Below are 20,115 nucleotides of genomic sequence, written 5' to 3'. Positions count from 1 at the left end.
TTTGTCCATCTACACACCCCATGTCATTTTTCACATTACCCCATGCTAGCCATTTTTTCACTTGCGATATTCAATCTTCCACATGTGATTTTGTCCATCTACACACCCCATGCCATTTTTCACATTACCCCATGCTAGCCATTTTTTCACATGCGATATTCCAATCTTCCACATGCGATTTTGTCCATCTACACACCCCACGCCATTTTTCACATTACCCCATGCTAGCCATTTTTTTTCACATGCGATTTCATTTGCATGGGATTTCAAAATATGTGATTTCATTGCATTTTTAAGCCATGCGATTTCATTTGCCTTTTTATAACATGCGAAGATTGAATTCGCACCAGATCGTACGGCTAGGATGATCGCGTACGTATCGTACGATAAGCCCCTTGTACGTTACACTTTTTCTTAAAAAGTATATATAAAAACAAAGTTCTCTTTTAACACTTTTTTCATACAATATTGAGGGCATAAACCATACATTTCACACACACACAAAAAAAAAAAAAAAAAAGAACTGACCTATTTTTTTTTTCCAGAGACAATCCATTAATGTCAGTTTTTTTTTTTTTTTTTTTTTTTTTTTGCTTTTGCAATATCACAACCTTCTTTGTGCGCAATATTTAACGCCCACTCTCTTAAAATTTGGTGGAGTCATTCCTCTCGTTTTGAATTAAAAACCAATATAGTCTACTACGATGATACATGGACAACCTTCTACACTTATTATTACTAGCAAGAAACAAGTGCGTTGCAGCAGGATCATTAAACCGAACCAAAAATAGACGCTTTTGAATAAAATAAAATTGATTTGTTACGATATTTACTGAAGCAAAACCACGTAAAAAGGAAATAAAAAACCTTAAAAGGCTTTAATAACTTGTTCGTCTATGCTTAGATGACTTGTACATTATCACACGTAACATATTAAATGGAGAGGTGTTAGGAAACTTTTTGTGTAAGTGTTGAAGAAAAATGATTAAGGAATTTGATCCTTCTGATCAAATTTGGTGCTGCTAAAGTCAAAAGTCACACAAAAAGAATATACATGACTATTGGACAAGAGAAAGACAGAATTGACATCAAGAAGATCATACAATCATCTACAACATAAGAAGAGGCTGGATCACAAGAATATTATCATCAGAATCTGATCAGGTCATCACAATTATTCAGACGAAGGGTAGGAAGAGAGCGTATCTTATGAAGTGGGAAGAATTTGTGAATTTGTGAAGCAGAAATTCTGTCCCATGCATGAGAAGGAGCAGATTGAAGAAAAATTTTCTTAGTCTCAGGATGGAGGGAGCGAAAGTTCGAGAATATACAAAGACATTCTTCGAGTATTCTCGATTAGTACTATATCTAGTGAAACCGGAATCAAATTTGATCCGACGTTATATTTGGGGCCTTGTTAGTGAAACAACGTCACTACTAGTGGCATAAAACTCTTCACCAGAATTTCTTTAAGTGATTTTGACTTATGCATTCACTTTGATCATGCAGTTAACGAAAAATTGCTCATAACTCCACCAAATACAAAAAATCCCCGATGAACCCTCAAAGCTGAAGCAGTGGCGGATCCAAGAATTTTTCCATGGGGGTGCGGAACATTTTTAAAAAATTTTGGCCCCTTGGTATATAAGTAAAAAAATCGGTTCGTATCGGGTCGGGTCGGGTCGGGTCATGTAAAATAAATGAACATCAAACTAAATTTATATAATCATCAAAAACATGTCAAACCTTGTTACAAACATAATTAAAACGTCGACGCCCTACGGGTTTTCATTTTTTGAAATCTATCCAAAATATCATCTAAAACTAATTTCTTAAGCAATTCTTTCTCTATATAATATAAGTTCATCGCTCCATAACATAATGTTTCAATTTTAATTTTCAACTATTCAAGCCTTAGAAATCATAACGTAAGTTGTAATCACCCTAAAAATATATAAACAACATAATCACCCTAAAAATATATAAACAACATAATCACCCTAAAAATCATCTAAACAACCATAAACAACGTCAAAACACATAAAATTTCAAACGTATTTAACATCTTTATTACACTTTTTTATCCTATAATATCAACCAAAATCATCAAAATAACAAAGAAACTTACCCGTGTTCGGATTCCGGTTAGATTTGGTGTCAAACGACGGTGGTATCGTGGCAGATTACGGTGGTCGCCAGCTGCTGGACTGTTGTCGCTGGGTGATGTTGTTCGTTGGCAGTGCAGGGACGCAAGAGAGAGAGAGAGAGAGAGAGAGAGAGAGAGAGAGAGAGAGAGCGGGAGAGAATTTCTTAAGGGGTGCGGACAAGATTTTCGACGAAATTTAGCACTAAATTTTTTTTCCCCGGGGGTGCGCCCGCCCACCTTGGGTTGGGCTTAGGTCCGCCCTTGAGCTGAAGCAATAACAGGTTTGATCTTTGAAAACCCTGTACCCTGAATTATCTATCATATATAGGGACATCAATGAAGAAAGAGCAATGTTCAAACTTAGTGAGATATGCAAGTACTCAAGCAAGACTAAAAAAAAAAGCGAACCTCCCGACCCCAAACCCGTGTTACCCGGGTTTCGAACTCGTGATCTAACCACAAAGCTGTAATAACCTGAACACATGGACGGGCCGGGGGAGCGATGGAGGACTACCCTCGACTTATAAGTCCGCTAAAAATAACCTGAACGCCCCCTTCGTCCCCCCTTTTTATACCCCAAAACCTCAACCTCCAGGGTTCCAAAAACCTTCAACCTCTTCAATGGCGTCTTCTACCGCTCAGTTTCACGCCACTCCGTTCACCTCATCTCAAGCCTCACCTAAAACTGTCTTCTTTGGCAATGGATTAACCAAATCCATCTCCTTTTCACACCAAAAATCGTTCGTAAAGCTGAAAACCACCAGAAGAAGTAGTCCGTTTAGAGTTGTGGCGGAGAAAGTCGTTGGAATAGATCTAGGAACGACGAACTCCGCCGTGGGAGCGATGGAGGGAGGGAAGCCGGTGATCGTGACGAACGCGGAGGGGCAGCGGACGACGCCGTCGGTGGTGGCGTACACGAAGAACGGGGACCGGTTGGTAGGGCAGATAGCGAAGAGGCAGGCGGTGGTGAATCCGGAGAATACGTTTTTTAGTGTGAAGCGGTTTATTGGGAGGAAGATGGCGGAGGTGAATGAGGAGTCGAAACAGGTGTCGTATACGGTGGTTAGGGATGACAATGGGAATGTTAAGATTGACTGTCCGGCTATTGGCAACCAGTTTGCTGCTGAAGAGATTTCTGCACAGGTACATTCACATTCAATTATGCTTTGTGTTATACAATTCGGTTTGTGTCTTCAGCTTGAATTATGGTGAATGGTATTACTTATGGCTTAATCATTATTGAGTATGTTTAGGACTGTAAATGAATGAGCATAAACACTACTTTTTGTTCATGTATATTTAAGCAAAACAACATGAACACATGACCTATTCGTTTATGTCACGTAAATGAAAAAAAATTGTGTTTGTTTAAGTTTGTTCGTTTAAATAAGAAACATGGTTTTAAAAAACGCTTAGAGGCGTGCGTCTCAAGGCGCCTCGAGGTGAAACGGCCAAAAACGAGTCTGAGGCGCGCCTCATGAGGTTTTTATTGTATATGCGCCTCAGAGTGGCTGAGGCGCTAAGAAAGGCTGTTCCTCAGGTGCGCCTCAGGGGATTTTGATATTTGTTTTTGATGTTTTTGACTTTTTTGTCAATTTCAAGCATTTCATGTCTTTTTATGTGTGTTTTTGATGATTTTGATGAATCTGATGATGAAATTAGTTAGTATTATTATTTTTATAATATATATAATTTTATATTTATTAATCACACCTCGGCCTTACGCCTCGTTTTGCCTTGTGAGGCGAAGGGAAAGCGCCTCGAAACTCGTTTCCGTTCTTTTAAACCTTGATAAGAAACAATAGTAGTAACATTAAACAAAGGTTTGATGTTCTTACAGGTCAAATCATGTATGTACATGAAGTTCACTTCTAAATGTAAAAGATATGTTATTGCTTCTAAGTGAGGTTTAATGTGTTTTGGAGTGATTTGTACGTTTTGATTTTGATGGTTTGGAAGTGAAACAGGTATTGAGAAAGCTTGTGGATGACGCTTCGAAGTTTCTGAACGTCAAGGTCACCAAAGCTGTCGTGACAGTTCCTGCTTACTTCAACGACTCTCAAAGAACCGCAACCAAGGATGCCGGTCGAATTGCTGGGCTGGAAGTGCTGCGAATCATCAACGAACCTACAGCTGCCTCACTAGCCTATGGTTTCGCAAAGAAGAACAATGAAACTATATTGGTTTTTGATCTTGGAGGTGGTACTTTCGATGTTTCAGGTGAGTGAATCGAGCTTAAGCGTCACGTTTCATGTTTCCCATCAAATAAAGTGTTGGTTGTATAAAGTTTATATCTCATTTGCAGTTCTTGAAGTTGGCGATGGAGTCTTTGAGGTTCTTTCTACTTCTGGAGATGCCCAACTAGGTGGTGACGATTTTGACAAGGTAGGTATCGTTAAGGCCCAAATATTGTTGTAAAATTGTCTATGCAGTTATGTCGTAAAAAATCGGATATCGGTCAAGGACCGATGTTTGAGATATCGGTAATCGCGGTGGGATATCGGTAAATTTAATATCATGCAGAATTTATATATATAGCAATTTAACGCCAACAATTCAGTATACTCTCCTACCATTAACAAATTAACCTTTTGCATTGTAGTAAGTGGGAATTGATTAAGACTTAAAACAATCAACATTTAACACTCAAAACGCTAATAGCAGCAATAAGAAGAAACGTACTGATATGGAGAAAATTGTTGATGTATCGGTCAAATATCGCCGATAATAATGGTACTGATATTCTGACCAATATTTGACATGGGGACCGATAACCGTTATATCACCGACGTTAACTGCATAGAAAATTGTACATATGATATATTTGTTGTATAATTGGTGATCAATGAATTTGTGTAGAGGATTGTTGATTGGCTTGCTGCAAGCTTCAAGAAAGACGAGGGCATTGACCTACTAAAAGACAAGCAAGCTCTACAACGGTTGACCGAAACTGCTGAAAAGGCGAAGATGGAACTTTCAACTCTGACACAAGCAAACATTAGGTACACGAATCAGTTCGAGATTCCATGATTACGATACCACATTTCTATTTCATCGTTTTACTGACTCATAATATCTTTCTTCTGCTTAGTTTACCGTTCATTACGGCCACCGCAGACGGCCCTAAACATATTGACACTACCCTTACAAGGGCAAAGTTTGAGGAACTATGTTCAGACCTGCTGGATAGGTACATCTTTTAACACCGAAAAGTTTGTTGCTTCTGTTGTTTTAAAGAAAACAGGATGATGAGATCGTTGTGTTTTGGTTGTTGTTTTAGGCTTAAAAGACCAGTTGAGAATTCTCTGAGAGATGCCAAGCTGTCGTTCAAAGATTTAGACGAGGTGATCCTTGTTGGCGGCTCAACACGTATTCCGGCCGTTCAGGAAGCTGTCAAGAGCCTTACTGGAAAGGAACCAAATGTTACCGTTAATCCAGATGAAGTGGTTGCTTTGGGAGCTGCAGTCCAGGTATAGAATTATATGTCGTAGACTATTTTTTACTGATTATCTACTCTTGTTAATGTCTCAAATCATTTGGGACATATTTTGATATTGCAAAAAAAAAAAAAAAAAAAAAAAAAAAAAAAACTCGGATTTGTTTTTGTTGTGTGTGTGGCTATAGATCGGGTTGGTTCGGTTATGGGTTAAAACTGAACCTATAACTGATGTTTTGTTACTTTAGACTTGAGTAAAGTACATGGATGGTCTCTGTAGTTTACCAAAAATCTGGATTTGGTCCCCAATTTTTCAGAAGTATGTGGATGGTCCCTGTGGTTTGCACTTGGTAACGCATTTAGTACCTCACCAACATATCTAAAGGTTTTAGCATGTCCAAGCTAGGGACTAAATGCGTTACCAAGTGCAAACCACATGGACCATCCATATACTTTTGGAAAAAGCTGGGGACTAAATGCGTTACAAAGTGCAACCCACAAGGACCTTCTGTTTACTTTAGCTAGGGACTAAATCCAAAATTTTGGTAAACCACAGGGACCATCTGTGCACTTTACTTTCTAGATTTTTGTAACTAATTTGGTCATACATGGTTTGGTTAATTCGGTTACTGGAAAAGATGGTCCCGTTAACCATCAGCTTTAAAGATAAAGATCGGTAGATTCAAGCTAATATCGATTTATAAATCCAGTTTATCTCGGCCAAATAAAATATTACAATGTTTAAATTTTATAAAGTAAAGCTTATAATTTATTAAGTAGAATACGTGACAACTAATATGTTATTGTCAAAAAATATAACAAATTTTTCGGACGCATCACATATATTATTTATAAAAAATAAAAGTTCGTTCTAATGTTGATTCAGTTAAATAGGTGATAAAAAAACCATAACCAAAAAAAAAAAAATTTCAATCGGTTCGGTTATTTCTGTTATGTTTCAGTCATTCGGTTTTTCTGCTTGCCCATGCATCAAATAATCGATATGTTATTGTTGTTGGTGTCTAGGCTGGTGTTGCTAATAAGGAAGTGAGTGACATTGTTCTTCTAGACGTAACATCGTTATCCATCGGTCTCGAAACTCTCGGCAGTGTGATGACGAAAATCATCCCAAGAAACACAACTATACCAACTTCAAAATCAGAGGTTTTCTCTACAGCTGCTGACGGGCAAACAAGTGTTGATATTAACGTCCTACAGGGTGAGAGAGAGTTCGTTAGAGACAACAAGTCTCTTGGTAGCTTCCGTCTTGACGGAATCCCGCCGGCCCCACGTGGGGTCCCGCAAGTCGAGGTTAAATTCGACATCGATGCAAATGGTATCCTGTCTGTCACTGCTATGGACAAGGGCACCGGAAAGAAGCAAGATATTACCATCACCGGTGCTAGCACGTTACCTAGTGATGAGGTATGTTTTATAACAATACTCGTTTACTTATATGCATATTAAACAGGCTGGCAATGAAAACAGGGTTGTGAATTTCTGACACAACCTGAAAACACGACACAAACCTAACACGAAATTCGTGGGTTTGGGTTTAGTCTAAACGGGTTTGGGCCAGTTTCAGGCTGAACCCGCGAACCTGTTCGGATAAACGGGTCGGTTCGGGTCAACGCGTTCGGGTCGGCAGGTTGACCCGTCTAACCCATTTATTTTATAGTATTTTTTTTTACAATTTGTTTTATGTCATAAATTGAACTGGGTGTGTATTTTATGCCATAATTATAACTTAAAAGAGAAATTGTTAAAAGAGAAATTGACAAAAAGTGTCATAACTTAATTGTAATTGTATTATATACATTTATGTTTGTTTGGTAAATTTTAATTTTAATATATTAATTGCGAAAAAAATGAAAAATAAAAAAGTTTGGGTTAAACCAGTCGTGTTTGGGTTACAACCTGCGGATATTCGGGCTGTGTTCAGATACAATTTTTGGGTTCACGTTGGGTTGAACACGCCGACCCGCAAACACGATCTGTTTAGCACCCCTAAATGAAAACATAACTAAAATCGTGTTGTATTGCTGATTAAACAGGTGGAGAGAATGGTTAACGAAGCCGAAAAGTTCGCTAAAGAAGACAAAGAAAAGCGAGATGCTATTGACACGAAGAACCAGGCGGATTCAGTCATATACCAGACCGAGAAGCAGTTGAAGGAATTAGGAGACAAGGTTCCCGCACCGGTGAAAGAGAAGGTCGAGGCGAAACTCGGTGAGCTGAGGGAGGCTATAACCGGCGGGTCAACACAAACCATAAAAGACGCTATGGGTGCGCTTAACCAAGAGGTGATGCAGCTCGGCCAGTCCCTTTACAACCAGCCCGGTGAACCGGGAACACCACCGGGTGCTGAGGCGTCGGGAGCTTCAGAGAAGGGACCGGAGGGTGATGTCATTGATATCGATTTCACCGACAGCAAGTGAGTTGTGTGATTCGGATAGTTTGATATTTTGGACACGTCATCTGTTTAGCCATTGATGAGCTTGAAAGAAGTATAGGATGATGATGTTAATAGTAGGTAGACTTGCAGCAAACTGGATGGTGAAAATGACCATGCCATGGTTTTTTTTTTGGTGGAAATTAAATAATTATTATTTAGTAATTCGTATTAATTCCATATGGAAATAATGACACGTGGACCAATAAAGATGAAACTGTTGATAACCAAAAATGAAGATTGTGTTTTCAAATGGTCTATAAGATGTCAAGTTATTGATTCCAAAGATTCAAAAAACCTGAAGTAGTATATTAGATTTTGGCCCTCACAATATTTCCTTCAAGGAAAAACTTACTTAAATCGAATGTTTATGTAAAACTATATGTATTTGGATTACATGTTATTGAGCAATCATTATAGTTTTTTCTTACTAATTTATTATGTTGTAGTATTAGTATTAGTATGTTCATTAACAATTTTTAAATATATATATTTTTATTAAGAAATAATAGTGATTAAAGAATTACAAATAAACTTTAAATGTTGTACACTAAGCAGTATTTTAAAGCTGTTAATTTATAAGAAGTATGTATTATATTTTCAAAACATATTGTTTTTCTGTCCAGTAAAATTCATGGGAATTAACACTAGCATTCTATATTATCTATTATCTATAGTCTTAAAACACAAAGTGCCACCGACCAAGCGAAAAGTCAAAACTGCCCCGGTAGTCTCTTTTGTCACCGAATCACTTGCCAAATCTTCATTCAATCGCTCACCATCTACACCTTTACGCAACCATGCACCAACCGGCTTTCGGAACAGCAGCAGCAAACATGGTCTGAACCGTTAATCATCCATGCAACATCGATCCGAATAGCAGCAGAAAGCAAGGTCTGAACCTCGATCGGATCAGCAAGAACGGGGATTTTTTCAACCATCTGCAACATTTTCTCTTCCACCGACACCATTAACGTCACCACCATCGCCCTCCACGGCATGTGCCGTCCTACGTTGCTTGGTAACCGCGACGGGAAGGGTTTCAAAGACGCAACCCCATCAGCAATGACGTTTAGTGTTCTGATGACCTGATTTGTTTTCTGATGTAGCAAAAGGAGGCTACCGTTTCATGGAGGTTCGAAGGATGATATGCTCTGATGGGCCTGCATGTATGATCGGGTATGGTTGTATAGTTGAAGTTAGGCGAATATAGAGACATTAGGTATTGCGTTTTATGATTGTTAGCGAACAGTTATGGCAATTTTTTTTTATTTGAGCAGGAACATGTAGATTTACTCCGTTGTAATTGTGCCCACATTTGAGACACCCGCATACTCCATAGACCCCAGCCTGAGACGGTGCAGAATTTGTCCTTTTCGAGGCAAACTGAGTTGGGAAAGCCGAGGCCAGGGGCGATGACCCAACCCACCTGTCGAGCCAAAACAAGATTGTGGAGCCGTTCCCAACAAACGGTTTGATAATACTTCTCAAGTCCAAAGCCCCACGGTTCAAGTCGGACTCGATTTTAATGATATGCTTCCAAGGAACTGCATAAGAGAAGTTGCGACTATCATTGGAACAAGCTATTTTTATATTTATATTTATTAATATTGTTTTGGAGAAGCTTAACACATTGTGGTCTTGGTTCTTTGCTGGTGTAACAACATGAAATCGCCAAAGGTTTATACATAGGTTGTGTGGCATCAGCCTCGAATCTTTGGGCCTTAATTGTGGACCCATGAACTGGATTTTGTTCCAAGTTTAATTTATTTCAGGTGTTTCTCCCCACAAGGTTATTGTATTTTGATGGTCCAATGAAGAGAGGTTAAAACCAACCTGGTGCACTATACATGGTAAATGCCCTTGAATATTGATTATACGCGTATTACTATTATTCATATGTATAAATTATGTTGGAATGATGGTTTATTGTCTTTCATAATTTCTTCAGGCATTGAATTAATTCTGAGAACCATAGTTATATATTCGTTGATACGATGCTTAATATGCTTCTTACAGCAACCGGAGAAACCATTACCTACCCTCTTTTTTACCTTATTTTCAATACTTTTAATCTGCGTTTTTATTGTTTATAACTCTAATTTGAAGGAAGATAACTATTGAGTTTTCTATATGCTGATTTCCAAAATGTAATGTTATATTCAACAAAATATAAATAAAATATTATCTTATCGTTAAGTACTTAAATAACCAAAATTTGTGAAATGACATATCTTATCATTAGGTACTTAAATAACCAAAATTTGTGAAATGACAAAACACCCATGAATTCTGACATGCTTATGCTCATCTTCGACTTTGATGGGATTCTATGTAAATTATTATGACAATGAGTTATTCGTTCATGCACATCAATTATTATAAGGTTTCATTATGGGCATTGAAACATGAAGAGATTGGTATAAGCGGGTTAAATGCTGAAATTGTATGTTATCTGCACGATCTAACTGATGCAAGCAAATTGCAGGAGAAAACCAAGGTACTATTATTCTCATGATTTCTTTATTGTTTGTTACTATTTGATTTAGGAAGCATATAATTGTACTTTGTTTTGTATACGGGGATTCATCTAGGCTACACAAACACTTTACTCAAATGATTTTTTTAATAATGTACATTATTAATAGCAAAATTATGATTAACGAGCCGACATCACACGGCGAGCCGATTTATTGTATCTCATGCATATAACAAAGTCAAACGTGCATGTAACGAAGTCGTAAATGCTAGGTTGTCGCCGCAACGCGCGACACGGCTAAAAAACTAGTTTAACTTAAAAATTAATTACATTCATATTATAGTTTTTTTTTTAATTTTATTTTACATATCACAAAAGTAAAGTATATGAATTTTAGGGTCACGTTTAAATACATAGATCATAGTCTTCGAAAAAACTGAAATCGTAAGATGGGTATCAAACGGACTCCGAGGCCCTACGATATAAATATAATATTTATAAGTAAACTCAACTTAGTCTAGCATGACTATATTCTAAGTAAAAATATACTGAGTTCAGGCCCTCCACTCCCATCCGGGTTCATCATATAAAACGCTTCCGAGTCACGACTCCCCACAACTCGCTCAAACCTCGCTCTCATATACAACAACTCCCCCTCATCGTTTCCCTTCCGACCGTCCTTCACGACCGGTATAACACCAGCACCGACCGAAACCGTCTGCACCGTGCTCAGCACGTGCCAGTCAGACGCGGAACAAGCCCGCGACTGCGCGTACCCATACTTCTTCCCATTACAATACATACTCCACATCGGCTCGAGAAACAACTTTGTTTTACCACCTCCCCCACGCGCCACACACCGCGCGTGAGGCTTTTGTTTCTCGCATTCCAACGCAATCCTAACTAACCCCGACGACATTTCTTTTACAAGTGCGGCTGTTGTAACCGCCAGCTCCACAACTAACACGGGTTCGGATCTCGGGTCATACTGAACCGCAAAGCTGACGTGTCCTCTCCGGTTTCCGAATAACGTGCCGGTGACTTTTCGACCCGGTGACGGGGTTAGGGACAGTTGGGTGGGTAGGATTGTAGGGATTGATAATATGTTGATAATTGAACGGAAAATTATTGAGATGCTGGAACGGGATCGGAATAAACGAGGGGCACAGCCGGTTTTGACGAGAGAGTTATCGTCCGCGGAGTAGGTTGAAGAGATGTAGTTTGATGGGATTATTGCGGTGGTGGTGTCGCAACTGCTGGTTCGGCGGAGAGGAAGAATATGGTGTTGACGGTTCATGTTTGATTGATAAATGATCTGAATAGTAGAATTAGAGCGTGTGTGAGTTTCGGTGTTAAAAAAAGTGATTGAAGTAATGATGGTGTTAGGGGGGGGGGGTGTCAATTTAAAGAGGATTTTGGTCATGCGTGATATTCAGTGGTCTGCTTATGATTCCATTAATCCATTTTTTGATGCTGTCTTGTCTCTCTATTTATGTTATTTTATTATATTTTTGGGTTTGTTTTATATTGTTGTGTTTACTAGTTATATTTTTCATTACGTTAAATTGTTTTATGTAGTTATTAGTCACCATTTCATGTGTTTGATAAATATTTTTACTTTTTTAGAAAACAAGGATGATACATAAACTATATATAAAAGTTATTTGCAAATACAGAAGTTTGTATAGCTAAAGGTTATATATGTTATACATGTAAGTTACGTAAAAGTTATTTAGAGAAAAATAAACTTTTAAATTGGATATTTTCGTTCAAATATAAAATAATTGCACCATGAAAATTATACAAAGTCAAAACTACTTGTCACTTAGAAAGTCATTTCAATTCGGTATGATGATATAAATGTGTGTAGATAAGGGTACACGGTATGGTGATGATCTTTATTTGGAGGATGGTTCGGTACGTAAGCGACACATAGAATAGGCATGAGGATGAGGCAAAGAGGATGGATGTGTGAAAATAGGAGGGTGAACCTAAAATGTATATGTATATATTGTATGTATATGGGTGTGTGAGAGGGGATGACTGCCTTTTTGTCTTGTTGTGGACCGTCGGAGACGTCCTCCAAAGGACGGTGAGGACGCGACGAGGGGGGCGGGGGGCAGCATGGATGGAGGACCGGCGCCGGTAGGGGACGGTCCAAAGCCGATCCCCATACCAAGCAGCCTAAGAAAAATTACTAACATGGTTATTATTGATTAACCACTAAAAAGGGACAAATCTACTCGACGACATTTCAACAACGGTTTTGGGAAAACGATATTATTTATTTTTTAAAGTTGATTTTCGGACCTTGAAATCAATAATTTCTTCAATATAGCATGTATTTGTTGTCCTGAATATTTTGTAACGTTAAAAAAGGATGGATAGGCAAGAAACATATTATTAAAATCATTACACTCAACCAAAATTAAACCACTTTAATATAAATGAGTTTCCTTTTAATTTAATATAATTAAAGATTTTCTTTAATTTATTTGTTCTTATAATCATAACTTCATTAGGATATTTGTTCTTATAATCATAACTTCATTAGGACATAAATGAGTTTCCTTTTAATTTAATATAATTATAGATTTTCTTTAATTTATTTGTTCTTATAATCATAACTTCATTAGGATAAGAGAATAAATCAACTTGTCTTGATAGTATGCAACATTTTTATAACTAATGAGTACTCAAATTTAACTATCTTTAAACACTTAGATATTAACTATTTAACTATTTTTAAACACTTAGGGGGTAAGGAGTGGAGGCGGCAAACGGAGATCACCGATTCGGTAATGGGCGGCAAACCACTGCCAACCCCATTGCCGCATACAATGTTGACGAAATTGGGTTAAAATCGGTGATGCTTTACCGATGCGGGAAAGGAGAAAGGAAAGAGAGAGGGGGGTGTGGGGTGGGGTCCATTCCAATCTCAACCAATCACATTTTTTTTCCTTTTTTTTATTTAAAAAGTTTACCACTTCACCAAATGTTTAAACCATTGCCAACACTTTTCAGCAAAGTTTAAACATTTTTGACTGATTGACATGGCACGCTCTAATTAGTCGGTTTTTTGGTTTACCACTCCAAAGTGTTTAACCACTCCTTACACCCTTATAAGTCTTGTCACCGCTAATACTTTCAGCGACGATTTTGGGTATCATTAGCCCCGACAAATAGCGTTGCTAAAGCTCCAGTTTCTTGTAGTGTTAGTTTTCATCACACCCAAAATTGTGCTTACCACATCCAAATATTGCTCCATCTCTCACAATAAGTCATAATTCGCTTTGTTCCTCTTTCTTCATAACAGTTGAAGAGGGCTTACGAACCTCAACCCTTGGATCAATGATGTGAGTGTTGTTACATCCACTAGCTAGCCATGTTCTAGTTACATAGACTCACTTTGGCTTTCAATACTTTGAAGCTATAGTAGATAACAAAAATCTCATATACACTTAGCTTACCGATCCAACTCATGAGCATAACTCTAAACTCATGGGCTTCACATCATAAGTCTATACTTAGACCATCTGAAGTGATGAGTGAAGATAATGTCCCTCCCTTGGGCATGATCCGTTATGTGACCGCCTAGTCAACAAAGGAGAATTATGGGGCTTAAAGTTAGAACTGGTGTAATGGTATAATGCCCCATTCCATGATTAACCAATTATTAATTTTTTTTTATTTTTGTAAATTACATCAAATAATATTTCACTAAAACCGCGTCTCTCTATTTTGATTGGCCAATTTCATTTGTATCCGGCGTTTTTTTAAACACGCCAAAATAAAAGAAGCAAAAAACCACTCCCGGGCGTAGTGGTGTGTGAACGTGTTTGGGCGTCTTTTTTTGGGTGCTCCATGTCTAAACCACCCCATTACGGGTGGTGTTACTGGTCTTAGCCTCTTGAAGTCATCTATTAAAACAATAGACTCCATGCACAACATCAATAATTGTAACATAATGTCTCAACCTCAACCATCTTGTCCAAGCTTGCCATTGTAAAACTTTAGGCATGCATTACTGCAATAATTGTAAATTGAAGACGGTTCCAAACTGGTATTTAATATTAAACTTTGGTCGCCTAACAATGTCCACGTGGAATTTATTCTCACCATTACCTGATTAATATAACTCTTGTTTGCTTATGTCACGTTGTCTCTACTACATTTTAATTTGTTATCCACAATCAAATAATTTAACGCACATGTGGACCAAACAAAATTACGTGGACCTATTCCTATTAATTATTTACTTGTATGATATTTACGTCTTAATTTGATATTGTTTATCGAAGAGTTTGGAATGTCAAAGCAACATTAAGGTTTGGCTTATGTTGATATTATGATTAACGTGGGAAAATAAATAATTAAGTTAGATCGATTATATCAAATAATGGGATGGAGTTGGACGTGCGAGTTGTCCTCCCCGGCTCCTGGTTGAGAGATATTGCAGAAACCGAAATCAGGAATTATCCCTTAACCAGTCATGATCAAGAGAACAAAAAAAAAAAAAAAAAAAAACCCTCAGAAAAAAGAAGATGGAAGTGATTGTGAAAATCGGTAGGCGCCAATGAAGAAACACGTATCTAATTTTAGAGTTAATTAGGTGGTTTATGTTTCAAACATGAGGGTTAATCTTCTTTAACTTTCCTGAGCTCCGATTTGATCTAATCTTCCTGCAAAACAGAAACACTGTTAGCTCGTTAAGAGGGGAATATGGGGGTTCCCTCTTAACCAGGCTCCGGCATGTGAATAAGTAACTGATTTGAGGAATAAGTGTGTGTTCAGAGTAAAGAGTAGAGAAGACGGAATGTTTAACCTGTGTATGAAGGTCTCTATTTATAGCCGAAGAGCTGTAAGAGAAGATGGGCTGATGGGCCTTGGGCCGGAAGGCGACAACCAGGGATATCCTTCTTGTCTCATTGGTATCGACCGTTAGTGGCTTCTAAAAGATCTCCGGTGTTGGCGCACCTTGATTGGAGCCACGTGTTCTAGTTGTCGGCCTTGTTGTCCCTCTGCCATCAGCAGGTAAGTGGAGATCATGGGGCAGTTGTCACCGCCCCCTGATTGGTGCTACGTAGGCGTCCTTGTGTACTCTCTGTCTCCTGCACGTCAGTCGATCGTGGAGCACGATAGAGCACAGCCCGGTGGACGCTGATTGGCTCATTCTTCTGCCACTTGTACCTTGTGTACTTTCTGAAGTGGCCTTGCGCCGTAACTCCTGTGCGACCCTTGTTGTGCACGTAACTGGCCCGCGCAGGGTTGTAAGAGCTAAAGGATCTTATCCAGAACACTAAGTATGAAAACTGATGTTATCTCTTGTTTCGACCTCGCGCGAGGCTAGGTTCTGCTTGAGCAGCCAGCGCGGGTCTAAAGATTGATCTGTTTGCCGAGTAAGGAGTTTGGTCCAATGCGAGACCTAAAATGGTCTGCGTGGCTTTTTGGGACCATACCCTTTCAAGTCCACCCAGTCCAGTGTTGCTACATGCGCGAAGTAAATGGTTGAAGCTCTAGACTTAGAAAAAAGAAAGTGTTAGCTTTGAAAGTTGCTTGCTAGTTCTTGGTAGGCGGCGTGCGTGTAAGTTTTTGTCACTCACTATGACGCGACTACTAGATTAGCCTGTTGGTAGTTTTGCTTTTGAATGTAAGCGCGCAGCCTCATTGGATAATCATGGATGCTACGCGGCATTGGTAACTTCTGCATGAAGTTTGTAGTAACTTTGAGCGGGAAAAACTCGAATTTTGAATTCTGATAGGCTGGTGCAAATGTCGTTGATGGCGACGTTTGAGTTGACTGCTGACACGGTCATCATCATGCTGTTTCTGACGTTTTGGCTTTCCGTCATGCGAGGGAGGCCCACGCGCGCGTGGTAATCGTCACTCCGAGAATTCTGACCTACGTGACAGCTGCTGATTGGTCACGTGCGTGGTGTCCCGTCACGTTTACCCATCGTATTAAATGCGATGGGTATATATACTCGACGATAGGAGAAGAGATTTGCACAATCTTTTATCTACTCTCTCCTTTCTCTCTCTAATATTCAACGTTCCTTCAAATATTCAAAGAGTTTGTAGCAGATCTTCTAGTTTTTCTTTGAATATTCTTCGAGTTTAAATGATAAATCTAGCGATGGTTCTCAAAGTTGCAATGTGACAGGTAGGTTAACTAACAATTTTAATGCTACGAGTGTTAGCAAATGCTTGTATGGTTTTACTAGTTATACTAGGATGGCTAAGTAGTAGATGCAAATCAATATATGATTATGTATGAGTAAAACTTTGTCCAATTATGTGGATTTGTATGAATTAAATATTAAAGTGAAACATTTGTATAATATGTCAATGGTGGTGCTTGTATGTCATCTAAGGTGCGTTTTAGTGTTTGTAGTTGGGTTGAAATGTGCCATACTCGATGGTTGGGTTTAATCATAATTAAATCATTGTTACAAAGATAATTGCATAAAAGAATGGTACTTTAAGGTTTTATTTGAATGAAAAAGTATTCACTCAATTAGGTAGAAATATCATTAAGTAAATCTTAGTTGTTGTAATACCCCTTCTTTAAATTAACAATAATAATTAAAACTCTAAAATAAAATGATGTTAAAATTAATTAATAGATATAAAATAATATATACTATTAGAGTAAAACTTTGTTAATTGACTAGAGAAATAAAAAAAAAAAAAAAGACAAAAAGAATACAAATTAAAGGCTAGTTATCCGGTTTTGGTTACGAGACGCGGTTGGGTACGTTAACTAATAACTAAAACCTTTGTTATAATTTGTTTTCTAAATAAATAAATAATAATAAAAATGATGTAGAAGCAAGGATTAAGTAGTAAATTAACATTAGATCTATGAAAATGCCCAATATTTATGGGTTGGATTGTTTTCCAGGTATTGTTTTCATCTTCATAACATGAGATATCTGTTATTAGAAGCTGAATTTGAAATTGTATGCTATGCTTATTGAGAAAAGAAAATGAGTTAATTTGTTTTGAATTTTGATGCCCGAGGTCAATAGTTACATCTAGAGTAAATTGCCATTTTAGTTCCTGAGTTTTATCCAAATTTGCCAGTTTAGTCCAAATAGTTTTTTTTGTGCATCTAGGTCCCTGACTTTTACATTTTGTTGCCATTTTGATCACTTTGCCTAACTCCATCCAAAAACTCCATCTTTAACCAGGGGTATTTTGGGGATTTTCATTTTAAATGTTTTTAATTGCCACTTTGATCCAATTCAAAAAATCAAAAAAATTCCAAAAAATAATAAAAATTCTAAAAAATAATAAAAATTCTAAAAAATCATAAAAATTCTAAAAAATCCAAAAAAATCTAAAAAATCTAAAAAATCCAAAAAATCCATTTTGGCGCGAACCGTTTCGACCCGTACCGTTTCAAGCCGAACCGTTTCGACCCGTACCGTTTCAAGCCGAACCGTTTCGACCCGTACCGTTTCGAACCGAACCGTGCCGTATCGAACCGAACCGTTTCGAGCTGAACCGTTTCGAACCCGAACCGTTTCGAGCTGAACCGTTTCGATGCGAACCGTTTCGAAGTCGAACCGTTTCGACCCGTACCGTTTCAAACCGAACTGTGCCGTATCGAACCGAACCGTTTCGACCCGAACCGTTTCAAGCCGAACCGTTTCGACCCGTACCGTTTCGAACCGAACCGTGCCGTATCGAACCGAGCCGTTTCGAACCGAGCCGTTTCGAACCGAACCGTGCCGTATCGAACCGTACCGTTTCGACCCGTACGGGTCGAAACGGTTCGGTTCGAAACGGTACGGGTCGAAACGGTTCGGCTCGAAACGGTACGGGTCGAAACGGTTCGGCTTCAAAACGGTACGAGTCGAAACGGTTCGCGTCGAAACGGTTCAGCTCGAAACGGTTCGGGTTCGAAACGGTTCAGCTCGAAACGGTTCGGCTCGATACGGCACGGTTCGGGTCGAAACGGTTCGGCTTCGAAACGGTACGGGTCGAAACGATTCGCGTCGAAACGGTTCAGCTGGAAACGGTTCGGGTTCGAAACGGTTCAGCTCGAAACGGTTCGGCTCGATACGGCACGGTTCGGGTCGAAACGGTACGGGTCGAAACGGTTCGGCTTTGAAACGGTACGGGTCGAAACGATTCGCGTCGAAACGGTTCAGCTCGAAACGGTTCGGGTTCGAAACGGTTCGGTTCGAAACGGTACGGGTCGAAACGGTTCGGCTTCGAAACGGTACGGGTCGAAACGGTTCGCGTCGAAACGGTTCAGCTTCGAAACGGTACGGGTCGAAACGGTTCGCGCCAAAACGGATTTTTTGGATTTTTTAGAATTTTTTGGATTTTTTAGAATTTTTATGATTTTTTAGAATTTTTATTATTTTTTGGAATTTTTTTGATTTTTTGGAATTTTTTTGATTTTTTGGAATTGGATCAAAATGGCAATTAAAAACATTTAAAATGAAAATCCCCAAAATATCCCTAGTTAAAGATGGAGTTTTTGGATGATGTTAGGCAAAGTGATCAAAATGGCAACAAAATGTAAAAGTCAGGGACCCAGATGCAAAAAAAAAAACTATTTGGACTAAACTGGCAAATTTGGACAAAACTCAGGGACTAAAATGGCAATTTACTCTTACATCTATATTATTTTTTGTGTTGCCAAATCTGCGATTTGATTATTTTCAGTGGTGGTGTAGAGGTTAATACCTTTATTTACTGTTAACTTATAAATCAGTAGGGGAAGTTAGGAACCCCTGAGGGTGGGCGGGGAGGATCACCTTTCGAATGGCACGTTATCTTTTAGAAAAGCCCGATATGTATATGTAAAAAATAAAAATTTAACAGGGTATATTCATACAAACACCAACATTGGCCCACTTACAAACTTATTCTTATGGTTTAGATTTGTTATTAGCCCATTGACATTAGATTTAGACCTTTCGTAAGCCCAATACCCAATTCCGTTAAGGCCTAAGGGCACGTTTTTTCGAGCTCAAATATGGTACATGAATTCTCAAGACCGAATGCCAGTTTGAGGCTTGGGGTTGTTAAATTGACACAAAACCATCCTACTTTTGCTTTCAATCGTTATAACCTTTTTAAATTTAATTAAAATCCATTAAACTTTATATTAAGACTCAAGAGATCCTTGCCTACTGTAACGACTTCCAAGTCCGGTAAGATAACGAGAATGAACCTCACACTCTCCCGGTCCCCTCCTCTATTCCCATTCCCATGGTTTCAAGAGTTACGTGACTCTTGACACCATGTATTCCATCTCTTTGCTTAAACATTGTTACGGAGTTCCATTCAAGCAACATCGGGTGTCAATGCCACAATTCGTCGGATTAGGGCCTCGTTATCATGGTCTCAATTGCCAAAAGACGTCACCTGTTTTGTCTCCGCCTGCCAACAAACTCATATGGCCTTCTACCGCGCCTAGGAAGAAATTTCCATGGGCTTCATCACAAGCTTGCCACCTTCAAATGCACATTTCATACAGGCGAGGTTATTAACAGCTCATGTAACTATACTTTTTTTATATTCGAGAGATTAGTAGGTGCTCTAGTTGTCTTAATGAAACACCATCTAGTTAGTTACAAACT

General features: G+C 38.6%; 2 protein-coding genes across 2 annotated transcripts; one reads left to right on the top strand and one right to left on the bottom strand.

Moving 5' to 3' along the window:
- The first annotated feature begins 2,631 nt into the window (after positions 1–2,631).
- LOC110939778 (stromal 70 kDa heat shock-related protein, chloroplastic) lies at positions 2,632–8,201 on the top strand. The gene is made up of 8 exons (XM_022181340.2): positions 2,632–3,289; positions 4,114–4,366; positions 4,452–4,531; positions 5,006–5,148; positions 5,238–5,336; positions 5,427–5,616; positions 6,609–7,007; positions 7,637–8,201. Exons 1-8 carry the CDS (start codon positions 2,768–2,770, stop codon positions 8,018–8,020), a joined length of 2,070 nt encoding a protein of 689 aa, XP_022037032.1. The 5' UTR covers positions 2,632–2,767; the 3' UTR covers positions 8,021–8,201.
- Positions 8,202–10,839: 2,638 nt separating this feature from the next.
- LOC110939779 (protein MIZU-KUSSEI 1) lies at positions 10,840–11,872 on the bottom strand. Its single transcript, XM_022181341.2, has one exon. It carries the CDS (start codon positions 11,808–11,810, stop codon positions 11,040–11,042), a length of 771 nt encoding a protein of 256 aa, XP_022037033.2. The 5' UTR covers positions 11,811–11,872; the 3' UTR covers positions 10,840–11,039.
- Between the last annotated feature and the right edge of the window lie 8,243 nt (positions 11,873–20,115).

The sequence above is a fragment of the Helianthus annuus genome, chromosome 5, assembly GCF_002127325.2.
Source record: "Helianthus annuus cultivar XRQ/B chromosome 5, HanXRQr2.0-SUNRISE, whole genome shotgun sequence".
Classification (NCBI taxonomy): Eukaryota; Viridiplantae; Streptophyta; class Magnoliopsida; order Asterales; family Asteraceae; genus Helianthus; species Helianthus annuus.
Note: the sequence above shows the minus strand (reverse complement) of the source record. Positions and strands in the feature narration are given on the sequence as shown.

Coding starts and splice junctions, on each gene's coding strand:
- LOC110939778 (XM_022181340.2), top strand. CDS start 2,768: ATGGCGTCTTCTACCGCTCAGTTTCACGCCACTCCGTTCACCTCATCT. Junction 5,337..5,426: donor TGTTCAGACCTGCTGGATAG/GTACATCTTTTA, acceptor TTGTTGTTTTAG/GCTTAAAAGACCAGTTGAGA. Junction 7,008..7,636: donor GCACGTTACCTAGTGATGAG/GTATGTTTTATA, acceptor CTGATTAAACAG/GTGGAGAGAATGGTTAACGA.
- LOC110939779 (XM_022181341.2), bottom strand. CDS start 11,810: ATGAACCGTCAACACCATATTCTTCCTCTCCGCCGAACCAGCAGTTGC.